Source organism: Trichomycterus rosablanca, chromosome 25 (assembly GCF_030014385.1).
Source record: "Trichomycterus rosablanca isolate fTriRos1 chromosome 25, fTriRos1.hap1, whole genome shotgun sequence".
Taxonomy (NCBI): domain Eukaryota; kingdom Metazoa; phylum Chordata; class Actinopteri; order Siluriformes; family Trichomycteridae; genus Trichomycterus; species Trichomycterus rosablanca.
This window is the reverse complement of record NC_086012.1, coordinates 4,209,398-4,233,178: the sequence shown is the minus strand read 5'-3', so window position 1 is coordinate 4,233,178 and position 23,781 is coordinate 4,209,398. Positions and strand designations below refer to the sequence as shown.

Here is a 23,781-nt window from a genome sequence, read left to right as displayed (position 1 = left end):
TGGAGCATCGTGGAGTGGTTTAATACTGTAAATGTGTTTATGCAATTGTGTGTGCCCATGAAAGATTAATGCTGCCCCAGTGATCGTGCACTGGCAGATGGTGCCCTCAGCAAGATGCCCATGTGCGGCCAAAGCCCTATGAGTCTGTGGATATTAACACAATTACGAAACTAATACTCTCGTCCAGGTCATGCACTGCAGTTGCAAGGTCGGGCTCAGGGAGCACTAACTTAATCTCAGTGCTACAGTGCAGAGGTTCTCTGATCATGTTGCTGTCTACCAAGTCAGAACTGTACATCAAATGCGGGGGCAGCTTGCATTATTGTTTTAAATACAGTAAAACATATTTTAGGGTACCACTGATACGGTTGGAAAGACATTTGCATGTCTTTGGACTGTGGGAGGAAACCAGAGCTCCCAGAAGAAACCCCTGTAGACACAGCGAGAACATGCAAACTCCACACAGAAAGGACCCAGACTGCTTCACCCAGGAATCGAATCCAGGACCTTCTTTCTGTGAGGCGACAGCACTACCCACCGAGCCACCGTGCTGCCCTTCGTTACCAAATGAAAACTTATACATGGCATACATGAAACAGATGACACACACAAATTAGTCTGAATCTCAGCATCCACCTGCATCTCCCCACACTGATGAAAAACTACAGCCCCACACAAGACCCACTTTGTCCTTGACAAAAAAAAAACTGCAGGTGCTAGACGTTATCACTTCAACCTTGAACAGCAGAGAGAGGGCAAAATAGATCTCACAGGAACAAAAGACGTTTCTGTTTCTCCCATCACAATGATAAGCGACATCTGAAGAAGGCTTTGATTTTGAACATATTGTGAACTTGGTGTGTAGGTGTTTGCAGAAATGTGTGCATAAATGTTTGTACTTCTGATCATATATTCAGCACACAATGACTGCACGGGGGACGTCAGCTTGCTGAGCCCTCCTACTCAGGAATGCTGCAAGCCCTTAGAGAACGGAAGAATTCGTTTAAAGAGTGCCGCGAGACAGCGGGACTATTAATACATGGGCAGATCCCACAGTCCCCTCCTCACACAGATGTTTGCTTTGCTATACACCAGTGCACAAGAATCAGGCTTACTGAATATGAGCCTTCAACCCTAGGTTCACCAAAAAGGTCCAGCTGTAACGAGCCCACCTGGCACGGAGATCAACGGCGTGTCCTTCTGCCCTCTCAAATATAGGTGACAGAGGGGGCATGGAGGCACAGAATATCACTAACGCCTTGTTAGCCATTATTTCTCTCCAGGTGGAAGTGTTTCTATTTAGCACAGTTTCTTCCTCACAGATTTGCAAGCTCCTCTGATTGTAACCTGCTTTATTCTGAAGCTGTGACTTCAGTTTGCAGTTGGCATATGAAACTAGCACACATCTCTTTCTGGGAACTCAGCTGGTGTGACGGCACTTTTTGAGCATCACAAGGGAACCGTCCTGGATGAGTGGGACCAACGCTGGGATCCACTAATATTTGCTGATATTTATTATACCTTAATAGAACAACCTCAAGTGTGATATTGCTTATACAGTATATAACATAATATAGGGTCATCTAGGGCTGGAAATTAACTGTATTCACAGAATTTATTTATTTAATTTGAATACATGTAAACCAGTTGATTCATCATTCTACCATAAATGTCTTATGTATTCTGCCCAACACCTGAGAGCAATTTATTAAGCACAAATGTAAAATCAGCATTAAAAAATCAAATAAAATAAAGAAAGAAAGACAAAGGATGAATGATAGTCAAGATCCTCAATGTAACGATTTTCCCTGTCAGTGTAAAATCTCAATTCTGATTGAGTGGGCAGCTCTGAATACAACAATCTACTTGAGCCACTTCAGCCATTGTGAACATTAGAACAAAGCATGTTACTCATGATAAAGTGTGTGTGTGTATGTGTGTGTGTGTGATCAGCATATGGAGGTGAAAGTCATGTGGAATTACAATAAATGACAATAGGTTTTGTTAGTAAATGTGAATAATCACCAGGCACACACACGCACCACACACACACACACACACGCTGTGTGACCCTGTGTCGAATGATTGTGTTAATCCTTAAATCTGGGCCACTCAGTCTGAGGAACGTGTCACACTGAAACACACACACAGTCAGTCTGAGGGATTAGCATGTGTAGGCATGAAACTCTACATGATCTACAGGATGCACTGGTCACAGCCAGAGATTACCAGCACTGGATGGATACCCAGCATGGCCAAAAGTGTGTTGACACCCCTTCTAATCAGCCAAACCTGCTTACAAGTGCATGAATAAGGGACACAGTCATAAAACCACCATACACAAAACATATAGTCATAAAATGCATTTACACAAGTTTGACAAGTGTCTGTGTAACTGGTTTGGCTGTAATTATTTAATTCATTACTAATTATTCAATGCTGCTATTCATTTATTAACTACTTATTATTAGTATTATTATTAAAGTGCTGTCAAGTCAGTTCCGCCTCCAAGTAACCATATGGATAGATTTTCTCCAGAATATGCTCCAGAAAGCTCCACATACTGCAAATTCCACTCTTCTACTAGACTCGCCTAACTGATCTTTGCTTTGCTTTAAATCAAACCCAGAACCCTTAACCCCAGTTTCACCAAAAAGGTCCAACTGTAACAAGCCCACCTGCTCTGGAGATCAGCTCAGTTATTGAATCATGTCTTTCTGCCTTCCCAAATATAGAAGACAGAGGTGGCATGGAGGCACAGAATATGCATGATATGCATGAAGTGGCTGTGTAACTGTTGTGGCTGTAATTAATTAATTCATTACGAATTATTCAATGCTGCTATTCATTTATTATTAACTTATTATTATCATTATTATTATTAAAGTGCCGTCAAGTCAATTTGCCTCCAAGTGACCTTATGGATAGATATTCTCCAAAATACGCTGTCTTCTGTTTGGGTCCTTCTAGACCCTATGATCAACTTAGAACTTTTGTTTCATTGTAGGGTTTTGCATACCCACCTTGCATACCTGTCTTGATATGATACTGCATGGCAATCATGACTTTGATAATAATAATGATAAGTAGATGCAGCCAGATGCCTGACCAGCACTGCTAGAAATTTGAATCCTGGATCCCATTGGTTATGGGCTAGCGTATTTTTAAATGGTTTTTAATTTTTTTTTTACAAATTACTGGACTAGTGATCAATAGGTCATTGGTCCTAGACATGCTACTTGAGTCGGATCGAGGTCTGACCACGCTCTTACCACAAATGAACCACTCCAGTTTAAGACTGGACCGAGACTCACCCTCTTAAGAGTCTTGGTGCAGTTGTTTTTGTCTGCACCCAAGTACAATTACTGTGTTCCCTCCTACCCAAATGAATTGCATTAAGGGGGGAAATTAACCCGAGTCTAATTTAACCAGACTAAAAATTGCAGGTGTATAATGTTTCTTATTACAAATGAAAAAACAAAATCAAAAGAATCATTAGTACTATATGATACTATGATAAATACTGTGTAGTACCTAAATGTCCAAATAAACTGAAATATTAATGTTTGATAATTAGTTCCATTTAAAATCTTAATGCTACAGCAGTTACATGAATTAAACTTTGGGGACTTTGCGGACATAGCATGCCAGTCTGTCCGAGCACAAAACAACAGCCATAAAGAAATATTTTGCTAAGATGGTGTTTAGTTATTTAAAGACAGCACAGAGCCCTGACCTTACCACATCCAAACACTGTGGGACCAAATGGAATGTCAAATGCAAGTCATCCAGCATCTGTCTGGCACCAATTCTATTGTGGCTGAATGGAAGTGAATCCATGCAGCCATGTTTCTAAATCTAGTAGGATTTTTTCCCAGAAGAATGAAGGCAGATGAAGCAGCTAAACACAACTTGGTGCTAATGATAATGGTTTCGAAACCATAGGCGTGATCTTTAGGTCACACACATTGTAGAGACCGGGGGACTGGGAGCAAAAAATATCAAGCCTCCGTCTGTGACTGAGATCATACAGAGTTCAAACACTGGGGCAATTCAGCATCGGCTCACCCTTTTCTTCTCTCTTTCACTCTCTCTCTCTCTCTCACACACACACACCAGAAAACCAGTAGTACAGTATACTCTTCATGCTGGTTTACTAACAAAGTGACATCATCAAGACCAGGCAGGACAAAAACGGCTTACAGATAGAATGAGGCCTGAGCCAACAAAGTACAGCTACTACTGTGTGTGTGTGTGTGTGTGTGTGTGTGTATGTAAACACTCACACTTTTGTATATGTATAAGAATGACATTGCTATGTCTTCCTCAGTATTACTAGGACAGAGAGCACTAGGGAAAAATAATCCACACTGTCATTGATGTGTGTCCACATTTTTTCTGATTTTGGGATTTTTCTGGACTAGTGATCAATAGGTCGTTGGTCCTAGACTACTATGCCTTCTACTAACCACAAATGAACTGCTCCAGAGTTTGTTTGAGACTGGACCAAGACTCACCCACTTAATGGTCTCAGTGGGGTTGCTTTGGTCTGCACCCAAGTCCAATTACTGTGTTCGCTCCTACCCGAATGAATTGCATTAAGGGGGGAAATGAACCTGAGTAGGATTGAACCGGACAAAATAGTGAAGGTGTAAAAACACCCAAATCTATTTCTGGTGCGTACTGCATATCAATCTAAAAAAGTCTGCTCTGCTGTCTAACAACTAAGTGAGAATACAATTTATATGACACACTTGCAGCTAGGGTGGCCAGCCGTCCGGCTTTAGGTCGGACAGTCCGGTTTTTCAGCTGCCAGTCCTCCGCCCATGCAACGCTAGGACGGACACTTAAAAATCCTCCTTTTGGAGTGAACTGGTTACATTTTTGATTAATATTATCTGTCATTGGCTCAGGTACATGTAAAAAAAAATGCTTTGTATTTCATTGGTTTAACAGCCTCATTTGACTGCTTATAGTGCTACCTATCGTGGGCGGACCTGCTGCGATTGGCCAGTGGTGGGCGAGTCTGGCCAATCGCAGAAGGTCCGCCCTCTAAATGCTAGTCTGTGATTGGGCGGTTGAATTTGGCACGCTCGCTCTGTTCTGCATACACCTCTACCTGAGTCAGTTAGTCAGCGCTCATGCTCAGGAACGCTGTAAAAATGCCAAAATTTGGTGAGTAAAACAGTAATTTGTTATAGAATTTCTGCTTTAATTGGTCAAAAAATGTTTTTTGTGACTATGAATGTGGCCACCCTACTTGCAGCTTCTGGATTGTTTACATGTATGGCCTGTAACTGTGTATAAACAAATGTAAGATTCAAATCAGTAAAAATCTATGCATGGTATTGTAGGGCGTTGGATTTTGGAAGGCAGTACGACACTCATGAATTCCATCGTCTTTCCGACTGGGCTGGGACACTGATAAAGTAAATTGGAAGCAGTTACATCTAAAGGAAATGCAGGGTGTGCATTCTCAAGGCATTCCTTCCGTGTGCTTAGATTGCTGGTTGGCACGGCCATTGAGAGGAAATTAGCTCACATTCTTTAATGTCCTCTAAGTTCCAGACAATCACAATCATCAGCAGTGCTGGGGTTTGTAAAACACCAGTCTTGTCACTTCCTTCGGTTGATGGTTAATGCTAACCTTTCTAAACAAAACAAGACTTCCTGTTATATTGCTCACGTTTTGCTTGTTCAGCATGCTCAGATCTTACCGAGTACGGGGGCGTGGAAACCCCAAAAGCCTCCCATGGTTTAGCATATCCACAAAGCTCTGTGCAGTGTGATACACAGTCCAAGCTTGGAGTCCAAGCATGCTATCGTGCTAAGGCGACATCACATTTTTGGATGTGATAACATCTTTTCTAAGAGGAAGAAGCACTTTTAAGGATAGGAGGAGTACAAAAAGGATCAGAGAAAAGATGTCATGTCTTATCCAGGACAGGAAGGAAGACTTTTCTCATTCAGTTTACCAGCAAAATCGCTGGTATGTTCATAATAATGCCTGGGTATCAGAGCATTTCATTTTTTCATTTTATCCATGCTATCCTGATAAATCTGAAATGTAGTAACACAGCCTGGAAAAGATGCCTCGGCCACCCCAATATTCTCCACTACGCCATAGAGACAGCCTACCATGTCTAATATATATGTATGTAAACACAAAAGGAGAGTCGCTGGTTCTCACAGCTTTGTATCAACCCCCATCACACAAAAGTCCCCAAATATAGCCGTGCTAAATGACCTTCGACCTCTCCCATAAGCTCCCTTGGGCCAAAGCTGAAGTTGGGGCACAGAGATATTAATGCAGCTTCCGGCCCAGGAAGGGAGACAAACAACCTACACAGATATTTGGTATGTTGACGTAGTTAAGTAGAAGTATGATGGAATAGAAGAAAAAGAACTAGAGGAAAAGCAAAACCTCTTTCCCATTAGCGGGTTAGTTAAAGAGGAGCAGAAAGAAAAAAATCTGCCGTCCTGCTGACATGCAGCGAGGGGAAGAAAACAAAAAAAACAATGTGACCTTTTTCTTCAACAAAGATCTTTTTAGAAATGGTGGCAGAATTTCAGAGCCTGAGTTGCAGCCAAAACCCACATGCACAGATCTTCAGTTCTTTGGGGTCGGCATACTCAGATTCCTATACAAGCTTGCTTGATTGGGCAGAAAGCCAGGCAGAGCCACAGGAAACTGGCATGCTCGGTGGTGTGGAAATCACCACCGCACGTGGCAGGGCAAGCTTTTAAAGCATCAGGAGCAGACCAAAGTGTAGTTTTCCAATACAGCACTGAAGAATTAGGCATTTAATTAAATTTTCATTTAATAATGGTCAGAATTGCGGCGGGTCCAGTACTACCAGGAAACACTGATCATAAGACAGGAATCCACCTCAGGGCTTTGGCCATCCCCCATGTGTAGCGCTGCTGACATTCAAACCCGGGATGGTGCCACTCAGAATTTCTTTTAAATGAAATACACTACAGAAAGCACAAACTGTAAAATAAATGATTTGGCCTGAGCTTGAATCTCAGCTGTGCCACCGACCTGGCTGGGCATAAAACAAACACATTTGGCTGTGTTAGCAGTAGTTGTGTCTCAACTCTGCGATATGGATCGCTGGTATGGCTCCGTGTGGACCCCCTCACGCTCAGGTTATAAGAGGTAGCTGGTTACTGGTTTGTGGATCTCCGGTTACTGGATTGCAGATGTCAGGATGTGATAAATTAGACCCCTAAAAGACCCCTGCTGTGCTATCGACCAGCTGGGCACCTACACAGACACACAACTATGGTTGAAGCAAGATTCCTTGGTGCTGCAACCTCTGGCCGGTCGAAGTGACTGCACAGAGGGCGACTGATCACGGATGGGCAGTGCATGGCTTTCCACACGCGAGGGGGAGTGTGACAGACATGGCCCTCCTCGTTTGGGGGTGGGGGTGGTTGCAAGGACAGACAGCAAGAAAGGCTCCAATTGAGCATGACTGGATTGGGTGTAAAGGGGGAAATGAATAAACAGAAGATGCAAACACATAAAAAATAACGAAATAACGAAACGAAAATGAAAACGTCACTGTATTACAAGCATCACAAGATTTTACCGAAGACTAGCGTTGCCCTATCTGCCCTAATTAAGCTGCAGGGAAAACAGAGAAGAAATACTGTTAGACAAAAACAGAAGCATGAAAAAAGGCTAAGGCCTGAGTGAATGTGAAGAGAAAAAAAAGATGAGGAAATGTTTTTGAGGCTGTTTACACAGCCATGATTTTCATGGCTCAATGTCTTATGTCGGCATTAATATTCAGATCACAACCTCTGTTCACTCATAAATATGCTAGGTGGAGGGGAACTATTATCACACACACACACACACACACACACACACACACACACACAAGGTCAGGCTTTACATTCAGTAAAACATCTGTAAAAGAGCTTTTTCAGTCATGGCAGATGCCGATGAAGATGATGAATCTGGTGAAAACTCTGAATGCTCGGATACATGCGGAAGCTGGGCGCTTGTGTTGAAGAGGGGAGCAAAAGGGCACTGGCTGGCACACAAAGCATATTCACAAAGCATATTCACCCCCCTATGAAATCGGAAAGAACAACATTTGGACTAATCTGCCTCTTTTTAGGATTCAGGTCAGTGGGAGACCATTTGGACTTGCACACACTGCAAATACTAAATAATGTGCTAGGAAGACTGCATTCTACGTCTGGTCAAAACAATTCGAGTTAGATTTTAATTTTGGTTCTTTCATGCTAGAGCCAATACTCACTGCCAAAAGTATGTGTGCATCACTTCTAATAAGTGGATTCGGCTATTTAAAAAATATAAAAGAAAATCACGCATACAGAGATTCAAGATTGCAGAAATAAATTGGCAATAGAAAGGGTCAGGTGGTCAGAATGACCTATCGTTGGGCAAATTCTTGCCCTGCTTGATCTTCCGTAATTAACTGTGAGTGCTGTCATTGTAGAGTGAAAACACCTAGAATTAACAACTGTTGAATAAACATTGCAATGCCAAGTTTTGGCTCAAATGGTTTAAAGCATACTGTTATAGGACTCTGGAGCAATAAGAGATCATGCTGTCAAAATAAATCTGGGTTTGACGTGGGTACAAAGTGCACCGAATGTAAAAATCGATGGAAAAGGAATAATGGTTTGGGTCTGTTTTGATGCTAAATGTCAGGTCCCTTCAGTTCCAGTGAAGTAAAATCTACTGGGATAGTAGAGCATGATTTTCCTCCAACACTGTGACAACTGTTTGGAAATTCAACACTTTTGGGGTGAATTAGTACTGGTGGACACTAGACCAAAATGATGCCAGGTCTGAGCATTAAATAAAGCCACAAGTCTAGCACATACATCTTTGAAACAATGGAAAAGAAATTAAGAATCTTTTATATAATAAATGCAAAAATACAAATCGATAGTCACCAACCAAAGCAGACTCCATGTGAAAGAGAATTCTTATGCTGGAACCAGACCAACTCTGACCTGCTAATTTACACCCACACTGACACTAGAACACGCTGGTGGCTCAGTAACAAGGATCTGGTTTGCCTGAGGAGGCTTAAATCTTCCCTGATGGGAAGGAAGGTTTGCTGGATGCTGTGACCACTGCTTGTAAATCAACATGGGAGTTGGATCTGCTCTTGCAAGCAAAGACATACACAAACTAAAAAATATGTGAAGGTTTTACATTGTTCTATATTTCTTAAGAAGTGGTCAGCACAAATAAGACCCACTGCCATTAATATGTATGAGATTTCCACCAAACCGTCCAAAAAGCCAATTACCCACTTATTAAGCAATAGCTTTCCTGACAAAAACAGTTGTCACTTCCAGAGTTAGTAGAGCATTTTGTTTTAATGGTAATAGGTCGTACAGCTACATAATGATAGAAGGAAACCAATAGGTCAGATGTTGGTCTGACTCTGTGATGTGTGCAGAACATGTGAGAAGCTGTATTAACACACATGACGTTGTGTAAAAAGCTCTTCACATTTGGTATGGCCAAATTTACCAGTGTGTGAGCCATGCTCTTCACCAGGTCTTACAGCTGGCTGGAAACCATTTCCAAATCAGGCAGAAATAGGCTCTGAGTGATTTTTGCACAAACCACTGTGAAGAAAATTGCCTTTTCTAAACAATTGGCCTGGAGTTTCCTGGAAGAAACCTCAGTTCACAACTACACACAAAGAAACTTGGCTAAAGATAGCTAATCACTTCTGTCACTGAACTGCAGATGACTGGAAAACTGTAGTATTGTCAGGTGAGTCATGGTTTAGATCCAGCGTCTAATGATGCACGACGTCTGGCCCACCGAAAGCCATGATGTGTTGCATGCAGGTTGTGTTTAATTTGTTGTGCAAGCAGGAGGTGGGTCACTCTCTGGTTCTCTGGTAGGGGTTTCATTATAATAAAGCTGGTTCTTTTATTGTCCTTGCTTGTGCTGGAATTTAATGAGTACATCATTGCCACTGCTGATGGAACACAGCATCTGTGTCATGCCTGCAAAGTCAATGGTCCTTAATACATAAACTCTAGCTGAATTGTGCACCAGTTAGAGAAACACTGGGCCATACTATATGATGGCTAAATTGAATAACTACAGGTATAAGTCCTGTAAAAGAGTTGGATGGATTCTCTGTGTGATTTTCTCTATTGCCGGTGACAGCCTCTTATGTGTGACAGATACAGACATTCAACAGTGACATACCTCTGCCAACAGGCCCACTGAACATCTGATAGCAAAACTGAGAATAGACCAACATCCTGGGTGCCAGTCAAATGCACTTGTCCAACAGACAGGGATGGAAAAAATTGTGAGAACATCAAAGCAAACGATAAAGAGAATAAACCACATCAAAGCATGGAAATGCTGTGTAAAACACAGTCATCATTACCCTGAGGTCAAGGATGCACTTCAGTCATACAGTATTAAGTATGACATTACATGTTTTTGGAATTGAAATAAAAACACAGCACTATTAAGTTAAGACTGTGTCGTTCTTACATAAAAACAAACTCACAATAAGACAGTCAAACCTTTCTGCTTTGCCAATACAAGTTAACAACAAAGAATGTATGAATCATCCAACTTGGGCATTAGACAGTGATTAGACAGTGTGCTGCAGACGCCAGCCGTCTGCAAGGCTAGCAAGCATGCTAACTGCATCCACATGTACACATCCACTTTGCCTCCAGAAAGAAATGGCCAAATCCGAACTATCTCCTGCACAAAAATCCTTTTATGACTAACAGATAGGTAGGTATACATAAATATAATATAAATATAATATAATATAAATATGCAGATTTGTCAGCTGTTTTATGATTTATGCGAAGTCCATTGAAGTAGCTTAACTTAATGTCAAGTTCACAAAACCACTTCGAGACTACTGGCCAGGTTGGGTTTATGGATTTATGCTATATACACCAAATTTTAATCCTACCATTTGGGTTTTATGGCGAAAAACAAGATTAAACAGACCAGATGACATTTTAACAGTCAAACTAACAGCTGTCCAGTTTCAGGGAGCCTGTGCCCACTGTAGCCTCAGATTCCTGTTATTAGTTGACATAGTGGAAACTGACGTTATCTTCTAGTGTTCGAAAATTATTATTAATTATTTTCCTATTACGGTTTCAAAGTAAAGGTATTTTATTCAACATTCCTGTCCGGTCAAACCAGTCTGGCCCCTGTCCTCTGACCTCTTTTATGAACAAGGTGTTTTTGAATTAAAATCCACAGCTCAATGGAAGATTTTCTTGTTGTTTTTTGCACCATGAGAACTCTGAAGCTTGTGCATGAGAATCCCAGGAAACCAGCCTGCCTTCACCTGCCTTAATTTCAATTATTTTCATCATGATTTCTGTTGTGAACATTTACTTTTGGCACTGCATGCTGTCACATGACTGGCTGATAAGGACAGTGGTAGCCTAGTGGGTAGAGCTTTGGGAAGATTGGCGGTTCAAATCCAGGCTCTGCTATGCATCCACTGTTGGGTCCTTGAGCAAGGCCCTTAACCCTGTCTGCTCCAGGGGTGCCGTATGATGGCTGACCCTGCGCTCTGACCCCAGCAGGTGTATACAGGTCATCTACTAAAGTGCTATGTGGGTAAAGACTGAGACAGTGTGACCCAGTTAGAGAAACAGAAACCGACCACCATGCTGGATGGATGACTGTAAGGATGGGTGAATGAAGGGGTTAATGTGAGTGTTCTCTAACATCACAGACTGGACACTGCTGAATTTCACAAACACAAAAGGTCGATAGTGGTGCCGCATTGTACCCAATGCATTGTACACACACATCCAGTGCAGATGATCTGCAGCGTGTTGAACGAATTGCTGCCCAAGCGGTTCAAATCCAGGCTCTGCTATGCATCCACTGTTGGGTCCTTGAGCAAGGCCCTTAACCCTGTCTGCTCCAGGGGTGCCGTACGATGGCTGACCCTGCGCTCTGACCCCAGCTTCCAAACGAGCTGGGATATGCGAAGAAAGCACCTGTATATGTATAAATGACAAATAAAATATATCTTCTATCTTCTTCTAATACTACATGATTCCATTAAGAAGCAGGTGTATACAGTTCATCTAAAGTGATATGTGGGTAAAGACTGAGACAGTGTGACCCAGTAAGAGAAACAGAAACCAACCACCATGCTGGATGGATGACTGGGTGAATGAAGGGGTTAATGTGAGCGTTTCCTAACATCACAGACTGGACACTGCTGAATTTCACAAATACAAAAGGTCGATAGTGGTGCCGCATTGTACCCAATACATCGTACACACACATCCAGTGCAGATGATCTGCAGTGTTGAACGAATTGCTGCCCAAGCTTTAACTGAACGCAGCGGTTCTATGGAAGGGGGCGGATCTCGTTAAAGCGTAAAAGCGTAAAAAGGTGCCAGGTACTGCGAGCACAGCGGGTCCGTTATACGTGATGGATTCAATAATGAAGGTCCGTTCCTGGCTGACAGCAGTAGTCTGTATGTATTAACGTGTGTACTGTGTGTGTGTGGGTGCTGATGGAGAACAGCTTACCGACAGGGCAGATATCCTGACAGCGCTGGATGCTGTTTGGCGGATCTCGGCCGCGCTGCCGGGCTTCAGCAGGTTCTTGGTGAATCTCCGGGTAGATGGTTCCGCTGCCATTTGCACATCGGCGCGGTCCGATTAATCACCTCTGGATCAGAAGAGCAAAGGAAAATCCGATCAAAATCAATAGTATGCGACTGCTGTTCCAGCCAGCTCCAGTCTCTCTCTCTCTCTCTCTCTCTCTGTGCGGGCAGGGCTGCTCTGTTCATTCACAGCACAACCGCTGTACAGATGCGAGTCCTGATTCCTCCTGAAGCACCAATTACTTAAAGCACCGATATCATTTTATATACAAACAACAGAACCACAACATGCATGATCAGCCAACAACATTAGAGTTGATTTAGGATGCAGTGGTGGTTCTAGACCATTCTATTGAATAACAGTCGATATTCAATAGAATTCAACATTTGATTTATGCAGTCATTATGTCATTTATTCAGTCCTTTTCTTTTTCATATTCAATGTGAGTTACATATATGAGTCATTCTATAATTTGGGGTACATTCCATGTCCAATGATAATAATTATATTTATTCTAACTATTTTCTTTAAAAATGTCATATTTTACCTATTAATGGAAAACATGTTGTAATATCACAAAAACATGATGTGCATCCTATGCTTCATTTAGCTTGAAATTTGTCATGATGTTCCTAAATGAACAGTTTTTGCTGTGTCTGTTTTTTAAGTTGAGGGTGCCTTGGTTTTAAAATAATGAATAAAATGATTAAGGGCAACAACATCTATTTTTTTATTTATTTTAAAAGTTTAAATACCAAAGAAAAATAATATTTTTTAAATTGAGTTTCTCTTTTAAATAATTTAAATATCTTTATTTATTAATGTCCGCAAAAGTTCTGTCAACTATGTTACTAACAGAACTCCACTCAGCAACTCAAAAATGGTTTGTTCTAAAACTATGTGACCAGCATTACATGATATCATTTTTCTCTGTGGAGGGTATATTGAACACACTGTGGTGAAAGTCCTCTTATTTTTTTATATATTTTATCTATAATAGAACATTGTCAATGAGTATATTAATTGACCGTCAACTATGTTACATACATTGTTATGGTTAAATTTTTTTAAATAATTTTAATTCAAACGTATGTTCAAATTAGACATTATTCTGTTCAAGAAATGACATGTGGTCAGCCAGGCAAGGTCTACCACTGAAGTTATGGGTCAAAATAGGGAAATTGTCAACTATGTTACCTGTCAACTAAGTTACCTAGTAGTCTACATCTACTGTCCCTTTAAAATAAAAATTAAAAAAAATAATGTTTAAGCTTTGCAAATAGTGGATATGTTACACTAAAGAATATATTAACTTGAACCACTGATTGTTTTATTGAGAGAGAACATTGTTTTTGTACTTTTTTGGTGATGTGAAATGTACCCCAAATTATAGAATGACCCATATACTGTATTCCTAGGGGGGCCGTAGGGGGTGGGGGTGGGGGTGGGTGGGTATAAGCTGGTCGTCACAGGGGCACTGGCCCCCGCTGCCCCCCCCCAGAACCACCACTGTTAGGATGCACCATTTTACTAAAAAATAACATTTACATTTTCGCCACTTAGCAGACGCTTTTATTCAAAACGACTTACAGTACTGTGACAGTATGAACATATACTTTATTTGTCATATATACATATACACCTGTACAGTACAATGAAATTCTTTCTTCGCATATCCCATCTTGTTTTGGAAGCTGGGGTCAGAGCGCAGGGTCAGCCATCTTACGGCGCCCCTGGAGCAGACAGGGTTAAGGGCCTTGCTCAAGGACCCAACAGTGGCTGCATAGCAGAGCCTGGATTTGAACCGCCAATCTGCCGGTTGATAGCCCAAAGCTCTACCCACTAGGCTACCACTGTCCCTCGTATACTGTATATGTCCACTGTATATTGTCTAAGCAATTGACTGTAAAGGGCCTTCCTTGTTCAAGGGCTCAACAGTTGGGGCTTGAACCAGTAACCTTTTGATTACTTGTCCAGTACCTTAACCTCTAGGCTACAACTGCCCTAACAAATAATAGCATAGAATAGAAGGTCTTTACTTGTCATATGTACGTATACAGTACAATGAAATTCGTTCTTCACAAATCCCAGTTTGTTTGAAAGCTGGGGTCAGAGTGCAGGGTCAGCCATCCTACAGCACCCATGGAGCAGAGAGGATTAAGGGCCTTGCTCAAGGGCCTCAACAGTGGCTGCATGGCAGAGCTGGGATTCGAACTCTCAACCTTTCAATTGATAGTCCAAAGCTCTACCCACTAGGCTACGTCCCATTTTTGTTAGATGGTTTTAGTGGTACAAAGCAAAAATACAACCTTTGTTTTACCGGCCTGCATATAATGAAAATAATTGTATGATAATAACTTCTTCTTCTTCCTCGGCCTTTGTCCCGTTCGGTTGCGGGGTCGGCTCTCGGCGGATCATGATCCGCGTTGATTTGGCACAATTTTTACACCGGATGCCCAGCCTGACACGACCCTCCCTATTTTATCCGGGCTTGGGACCGGCACTACAATGCACTGGTTTGTACATCTAGCGGCTAGGTATCTATAGGACAATTCAGTGTTTCCAATTAACCTGGTGGCATGTTTTTGGACTGTGGGAGGAAACCGGAGCACCCAGAGGAAACCCACGGACCTGCGGAGAACATGCAAACTCCGCACAGAAAGGACCCGGACCGCCCCACCTGGGGATTGAACCCAGGACCTTCTTGCTGTGAGGAGACAGTGCTACCCACTTAGCCACCGTGCCGCCCATAATTGTATGATAATAATAGTAAATTGTATTAAATATTATGACTTTACAAAATACCAAATCTTGCCTTTCAGTTTGTTTCACAAGTGTACCAAACTAAGCAAATAATGAAATGAAAAGTTTTTGTTGTTGTTTCTTGGTGAAACATCTGGTATCGTTTCAGTAGTCTGGTCTGTAGTCAGAGTAAAGAGCTTAGCTGTAGTTAGTGGGTGAAGACGTTACTAATGTCTGAGGTAATGTCGCCATCTTGTGCCAACGACGTCTTCAACAACTCTGAGGAAATAAACCATTCAGTGAATAATAAAATATTTCTTAACGCCACTATTCTTAAACTAGAATATATATAAAAGATAAGTATACGTATAAGTATAAATAAATACATATAAATATAAATATAAGCCTTTCGAATTTAAAACCAAAAACGCCTCAAAAAGTTTGGAGAAAATGGCGTTAACAAGATGAGTGTTAATACTGGAAACAAACAAAACACTTCATTTAAAACGAACAGTAAATGAAATATTTACCAATTTTTATTAGGTTTTTAGCAATAATTTGTAACAACACAACAAACAAACCAAGAAAATCCTGTTAATGCTTAAATTATCGTCCATTAACACCAGTCAGTCCATCATGAAGTTGCTAAAGTTTACATTTACAGCATTTATCAGACGTTACAGTATACAGTCTGAACAATTGAGGGTTAAGGGCCTTGCTCAAGGGCCCAACATCAGCAACATGGCAGTGGTGGGGCTTGAACCAGCGACCTTCTGGTTACTAGTCCAGTATCTTAACCACTAGGCTACTGCTTGCCCTAAAATTAAAATTAAAGTTGTGCCACTATTAAGCAAGTTTTAAAACACTGTTTAAACTGTCTGAAATCTGGGAATCACTATCACTTAAAACACATCTAAAACTCTCCCCATTTTCTTAAACCAGACTCAAAACATTAACGTTACATCTACATTTATGTTTCAGAGTTTTTGGATAAACATGGCAGCTCCAAAGATACTAAAAGTACTAGTTCAGAGGGAAGTGAGTATGTTTAATTTAAAGAAGTATAAAAATCTAAGTTTACACAACACTGTTGACGATAAATCATTAGTCATTAAAATAAAAAGCAAGTGGAATTGTTAGTAATCAGGCTGGTGTATTATATTTGTATTTGTTTATTACAAAAGAGTCTGTGGCAGATTTCTATTGCATCTGGCCCCCAACAAGAAATGTTTGGACACCCCTGCTGTACATAAACTATATGTCCAAAAGTTTGTGGACCACCTTCATAATGATTAAGTTTTTGTTTTCCCCACACTTTTTCTATTCTTGCATGACTATCCCTTGTTGACAGGTCAGATCAGTTGTCAGATCAGGGCAGTTGTAGCCTAGCGGTTAAGATACTGGACTAGTGAGCAGAAGGTTGCTGGTTTAAACCCCACCACTGCCAGGTTACCACTGTTAAGCCCTTGAGCAAGGCCCTTAACCCTCAATTGCTCAGACTGTATACTCTAATCGCTTTGGATAAAAGCTTATGCTAAATGCCGAAAATGTAAATGTAGATCCATAAAAACATGGTTTGACAAGTTTGGTGTAAAAGAGTGGTCTTGGAGTTTTAGTTTCCAAAAACAAAACGCTTTACAAAATAAAATAAATAAAATGAACAACATAAATTAATCTACTCCATATGTTTACTGTGGTTTTTATAACAAATATGACAATATCTTTTGGTCGATATACACTACAGCAACTTTAGATTGTGTTTGGTGGTGTAGAAAGTTCCTTAATGTACCTTGTTTGATAGTAGTGATGACTGGCTACCATACTCTGTGCCTATGTAAATGTGGCTAGTGTGATTTTTTATTTCATACTGGAAACTGGAACATTGGGTTCTGAAAGTTCCATGTCTTTCTTTTTTTCTGAAAGCTGGCTTGTCACATGTAGGGGTGTATCCACTGTTGGGCCCCTTAGCAAACCCCTAAACCCCCAATTGCTTGCATTGTATCCATAACAATTCTGCTAAATGTACCACTAGGTTTGTTGCTCTTCAATAAACTGGTGTTTTGTACTGGTTGCATGATCAGCGTTTATTGGTGGAGCCATACGCACTTTAAGTCTGATCAGGATAAAGGAATTAATGAAAAAAAAAAATTATAATGCATTAACCATCAGCAGTAAACTGTAGTCAACATCTTCTCTATTGCAGTTCACTACTATAGCAGTAGGTGGAACTAAAGTATTGCAAATTACATGAATTATGAGTTTGGGTTTGATGTGTAAACCCAACACTCTGCAGGAGACAACTCTGGTTTAGAGATTCTTTTCCTACTCCCAACAAATCACATCCAGCTGATCAGCTAATTATCAAGTCTATCAAGATGTGTTGAAAGCACAGAAGATTTAAACCTTGCAGTGAGGTGGGCTTTCAGCACTGATGTTAAAAACCCGCTTCCAACATCGGTGCTTGACCCCACAAATGCTCTTTGACTGAATGTGCACTAATGATCATAGTTACATAGTTATATTATATATACAGTATCAGTCCTGAATTCTTCAGCATTTCTGCACCTTTTTTGTGGCAAAAGTTTGTAAAAGTCATGATACTGTTCCAGCAAATACTGTACAAAAGCAATGTGTAAACTTAAAGATATGATCAGAGGAGGGTAGTGTGGAGCCTTGACATTAAGACCATTAAACATCTTTGGGTGAATTGAAATTGTAACTGTAATTGAAATTGTGAGTCAGGCATTTTTATCCAGCATCTCATTTGAACGAAGAACACGGTCATCACAACAGCTATAATTCCAGGTCTTGTAGTAGTGTTTAGTGTAGCTGTACCAAAATCTACCATGGCATTACCTACTATAAATTATCAACACTTACAACCAATCATGACAGGCTTATGGCATTCTTATATCAGTTTTATATAATGTAGGAGGGTTCAAATAAAATGTTGCCAAGTTTTGGATATTACACAGTCATGTGACTACCAGTACAATTTATTTGAAGACACAATTTTTAAATTATTATATATTTTCTGTATAGTTATTTACAGTTATTATCCTCCAATTCCATTTCTTTTTTTGTTTTAATCTAAACATGATTCCATTAGGTGGCAGAGAAAACTTATGTAACGTAAGTACAGTAGTTGAATTGTTATTTTAAGCTTATTTCCTTTTTGTGCCAAGTATTAAACTGTCCAAATCTTCAGTAAACAGCTTTATTATGAAAAGATGAGGAAAAAACACTATAATAAATGCAATCCTCATTTGAAGAAATATTGCATCATTTAAAAATATGGAACCAAACGAAATGATTTTAAGTGCACACAATTGCACACACAAAATTAACAATAAACAATGATAAACCATTAAAGTTACTGAACTCGGGGACAAACGTGTTAATATTATACAATAACACATAAACATACAGTATACACTATATGGCCAAAAGAATAAAAAAAACTGACCATGAGCTTCATGGACGTCCCATTTCAAATCGCTCTCTCATCCTTTGTAGCTATATCATCCTTGAATCTGGCAAGGCTTTTCTCAATATCTTAGAAAGTGACTGTGGGTATTTGCACTAATTTAGTCAAAAAATTTAAATTTGGGCATTATAATTGAACATTTGGACAAAAAGGCTTTCCAGTTCATCCCAAAGATGTTCAATAGGGGTTGAGATCATGGCTCTGTGAGAGCCAGTGGATTTTCCTCACATCAAACTTGTCAAACCTCGCTTTGTGCATTTCTGACTATACATGTATAGTGTAGTTTAACTGAAACTGAATTCAAAACATACACGAGTGTGTGAAACTGAAAACAGAGAGAGTATGTGTGAGTGTGTGTGTGTGTGCCCTGTCTAACGCCCGAGGTGAAATTGCACAGATGAAAGGCCTCTGATGAGGTGTGGATCCTTGGGCCCGTGACAGCCGTATATTAATCTCCAGAACTTCAGACAAATCAAACAGATTTTCTTTCTCTCGTGTTCAAAATCAGCAGAAACCCCAGAGCCTGGTGTGTAAACCTGGGCTACGGCACATGAAATGAAACACACATCATCTTTAAGGGTCTAGGTGCTTTTGAAACACCGTCAGCTGTCTCTGCCTCGCTTTCTGCACTTTTTTCTTCAGCCACTTTATCAAATCTGAACCATATTGTGACAGATGAAGGCAGAACATCTACAAACTAATGTAGTAATTGAGGGATGAAACAGGAAGGGCTCAGGCTCTCAGAGCTTTTTGACTGAACTCGGAACATCAAAGGAGTCCCACTATGGAACAGATCGCTCCCAATGAGAGCTTTAGTAACTGACTGCTGAAGTTCTCAAATTTTTAGATAATTGTCGACCTGACTGCATTATTAATGTGAACGATCAATAATTACAAAAGAGGATTTTTGGGATGGTGGACATGGATGGTCTTGTAATTGAAAGTTATAGAACCATTGGCCCAGTTTTCTTAGTATTCTAGTTTTCCACCATAGTGAGTGTAATAAGTGCTTTATTGTACCATTTACTAATGATCTCTGAGGAACTGCAGTGAAAAATCTAATGTGTTAATAGATGACCTGAGCCATGTTCAGCTGGCTTTAGGAGATACAGTTTAACCACATTGGCTGTACAGTCAAACATGCAGACACCCCTCGTACTTATTGAGGTCAGTGGTAACCCAGTAGATAAGGTAAAGATTTGTTAATCAGAAGTTTGATAATACAAGCACCACCACTGCCAAGTTACCACTGTTGGACCCCCTAAATTGCTGGCACCGTATAAATGTCTGCTAAATGCCATAAATGTAGTGTGTGTGTGTGTGTGTGTGTGTGTGTGTGTGTGTGTGTGTGTGTGTGCCCTGCACTCTGCTTCATCCTGGAATGTGCCAACAAAAACACACTAATCAGTGGTTTCCTCTCATTAAATGTTAATTAGTTTGACATGGCCTTCCTGTACAAGAAAGTATTGCTTACTTACGACTCATTAGAGCCTAAGCAGAATATCACACCAAGCAAAAATCAGTAACGGAGGAGAAAGAAGCCACAGACACATATTACAAAGATTACACAATTATTGGCAACAGTATAAAGATAGGTAAAACAAAGCTTTAAATGTTTTAAATGTTTTTTTTTTTTATCCAACTGCAAAAGACAGATTTTTAAATGTAATACATTATCATTTACGGGCACTCAGGTGGCGCAGCAGTAAAAAACGCGCTAGCACACCAGTGCTGACATTTCAAACTCATCGGTTCGAAACTCAGCTCTGCCATTCGGCTGGGCTGGGAGCCTACATGAACAACGATTGGCTGTTGTTCATACAGATGGGAGCCGGATAGGAAATCTCTCATAACTGATAAAATTAGGACCTCTGCTGACTGACTGATGGTGCCACAGAGTCGAGGAATAATGCGTTGATCAGGGTGTGGCTCTTTGTACACAAGGCTGATCCGCATAAGAACTCGCCTTGTGCAGGTGAAAAGATGCAGTCGGCTACTGCACACGTGTCGGAGGGGGCGTGTGTTAACTTAGTTCTCCTCAGTCAGAGTGGGGCAATATACTGTATATACAGTGTATCACAAAAGTGAGTACACCCCTCACATTTCTGCAAATATTTTATTATATCTTTTCATGGGACAACACTATAGACATAAAACTTGGATATAACTTAGAGAAGTCAGTGTACAACTTGTATAGCAGTGTAGATTTACTGTCTTCTGAAAATAACTCAACACACAGCCATTAATGTCTAAATGGCTGGCAACATAAGTGAGTACACCCCACAGTGAACATGTCCAAATTGTGCCCAAAGTGTCAATATTTTGTGTGACCACCATTATTATCCAGCACTGCCTTAACCCTCCTGGGCATGGAATTCACCAGAGCTGCACAGGTTGCTACTGGAATCCTCTTCCACTCCTCCATGATGACATCACGGAGCTGGTGGATGTTAGACACCTTGAACTCCTCCACCTTCCACTTGAGGATGCGCCACAGGTGCTCAATTGGGTTTAGTCCATCACCTTTACCTTCAGCTTCCTCAGCAAGGCAGTTGTCATCTTGGAGGTTGTGTTTGGGGTCGTTATCCTGTTGGAAAACTGCCATGAGTTTTCGAAGGGAGGGGATCATGCTCTGTTTCAGAATGTCACAGTACATGTTGGAATTCATGTTTCCCTCAATGAACTGCAGCTCCCCAGTGCCAGCAACACTCAGCTTGCAGCCCAAGACCATGATGCTACCACCACCATGCTTGACTGTAGGCAAGATACAGTTGTCTTGGTACTTCTCACCAGGGCGCCGCCACACATGCTGGACACCATCTGAGCCAAACAAGTTTATCTTGGTCTCGTCAGACCACAGGGCATTCCAGTAATCCATGTTCTTGGACTGCTTGTCTTCAGCAAACTGTTTGCTGGCTTTCTTGTGCGTCAGCTTCCTTCTGGGATGACGACCATGCAGACCGAGTTGATGCAGTGTGCGGCGTATGGTCTGAGCACTGACAGGCTGACCTCCCACGTCTTCAACCTCTGCAGCAATGCTGGCAGCACTCATGTGTCTATTTTTTAAAGCCAACCTCTGGATATGACGCCGAACACGTGGACTCAACTTCTTTGGTCGACCCTGGCGAAGCCTGTTCCGAGTGGAACCTGTCCTGGAAAACCGCTGTATGACCTTGGCCACCATGCTGTAGCTCAGTTTCAGGGTGTTAGCAATCTTCTTGTAGCCCAGGCCATCTTTGTGGAGAGCAACAATTCTATTTCTCACATCCTCAGAGAGTTATTTGCCATGAGGTGCCATGTTGAATATCCAGTGGCCAGTATGAGAGAATTGTACCCAAAACACCAAATTTAACAGCCCTGCTCCCCATTTACACCTGGGACCTTGACACATGACACCAGGGAGGGACAACGACACATTTGGGCACAATTTGGACATGTTCACTGTGGGGTGTACTCACTTATGTTGCCAGCCATTTAGACATTAATGGCTGTGTGTTGAGTTATTTTCAGAAGACAGTAAATCTACACTGCTATACAAGCTGTACACTGACTACTCTAAGTTATATCCAAGTTTCATGTCTATAGTGTTGTCCCATGAAAAGATATAATGAAATATTTGCAGAAATGTGAGGGGTGTACTCACTTTTGTGATACACTGTATATATATAATTTACAACAATTGATTGCAAGGATTTAAAATATTTTACCTTCTACTGTACATAATATTATCAAAAGATTTAAGAGTTCCAAGGGAATTTAGGTGTGTAAAGGCCAAAAATCACTACTAAATGCCAGTGACTCTTGTCTCTTCAGCCCCCCTCAGTCCCCTAATGATTATTACATTAAAAGGAAAAGTGATGTAGCACAACATTGTGGCTCCTGTCTCAACTTTCAGGAATGCATTTAAATTAAATACAGATCAGTACAATATATACACTGATTCACCAAAACATCAAGACTCCCTGCTCTCAACCACCCTGTTCTGTAATCTAAATAATTTCCTTCCTTTATTCATTCCTCCATTCCTTCACTGCTGTCCAAATCTGTCTGACACAGAATACAGATCAGACTTCCTATTCCTAATGTATCATGAAGTCGGCCTCTCTCAAATCCTAACTGTGCAGTTTTCCTCTGGCAGGCAGGAAATCGTTGGTTTGTTTTGCTTTCATTAAGCCTGGGTCTTAGAGGCATGAGTTAGCATAGTGCAAAGCGCAAACTTAAATTGAAAGATCATTAGCACATGGGCTGGTAGAGGGTTTTTGGATAAAAAAAGGCCACACCGGGGCAGAGGGTGTGGAATTCAACGGGAGGAAATGATCCAGAGAAAATAGGGAAAATGAGACAGAAGGAATGTGTATTTTGAAATGGAAGAATTTGAACTAGCAAAACAGGCTAATAAACAGTGGTGTGAAATTTATTAGTGGTGTGATGTAGATTGTTAAACAAAATTTATTATATTATACAGATACAACTTGAGTAAACCAACTTAATTTAAAAGTCATTATAAATTGTTTAATAACTGACTCTACCACCTGTAGCTGCAATGACTGCAACTGAACATTTTCCATGATTAAATATTAGTTTTAATGTTGTATAAGTTTAACTGCTTTAAATCAAACACGTTACTTGGTTTTCAGCCTCCACTGGGTTCAACACTTGACTTTAAGTAGGTCACAAGAAAACTTTCTTTTTAGATGGGACCTTCATTTTGTATTTTGGATAAATGCCCTGCTGCATAATCCACTTATGCTTCTGCTTCAGCTCATTGTCAGATGATTTTACATTCTTCTTAAATAAATTAAAAAAAAAAAAGCAAATCACAAATCACTTCCACACCACCATGTTTTACTGTTGATTTAAGATTATTATTAAATCCTGTATTTGGTTTTGAACAGACAAAATAAAACCCTTA

General features: G+C 40.7%; 1 protein-coding gene across 3 annotated transcripts in view; it reads right to left on the bottom strand.

Moving 5' to 3' along the window:
• Positions 1-12,700, bottom strand: part of dock10 (dedicator of cytokinesis 10) — a 77,832-nt gene extending 65,132 nt beyond the window's left edge. For all 3 annotated transcript variants that reach the window (XM_062988145.1, XM_062988146.1, XM_062988147.1), the window contains exon 1: positions 12,563-12,700. In XM_062988145.1, the coding sequence (XP_062844215.1) occupies positions 12,563-12,673 (111 nt within the window). In that variant the 5' untranslated portion in view covers positions 12,674-12,700. The remainder of the gene's footprint in view (positions 1-12,562) is intronic.
• Between the last annotated feature and the right edge of the window lie 11,081 nt (positions 12,701-23,781).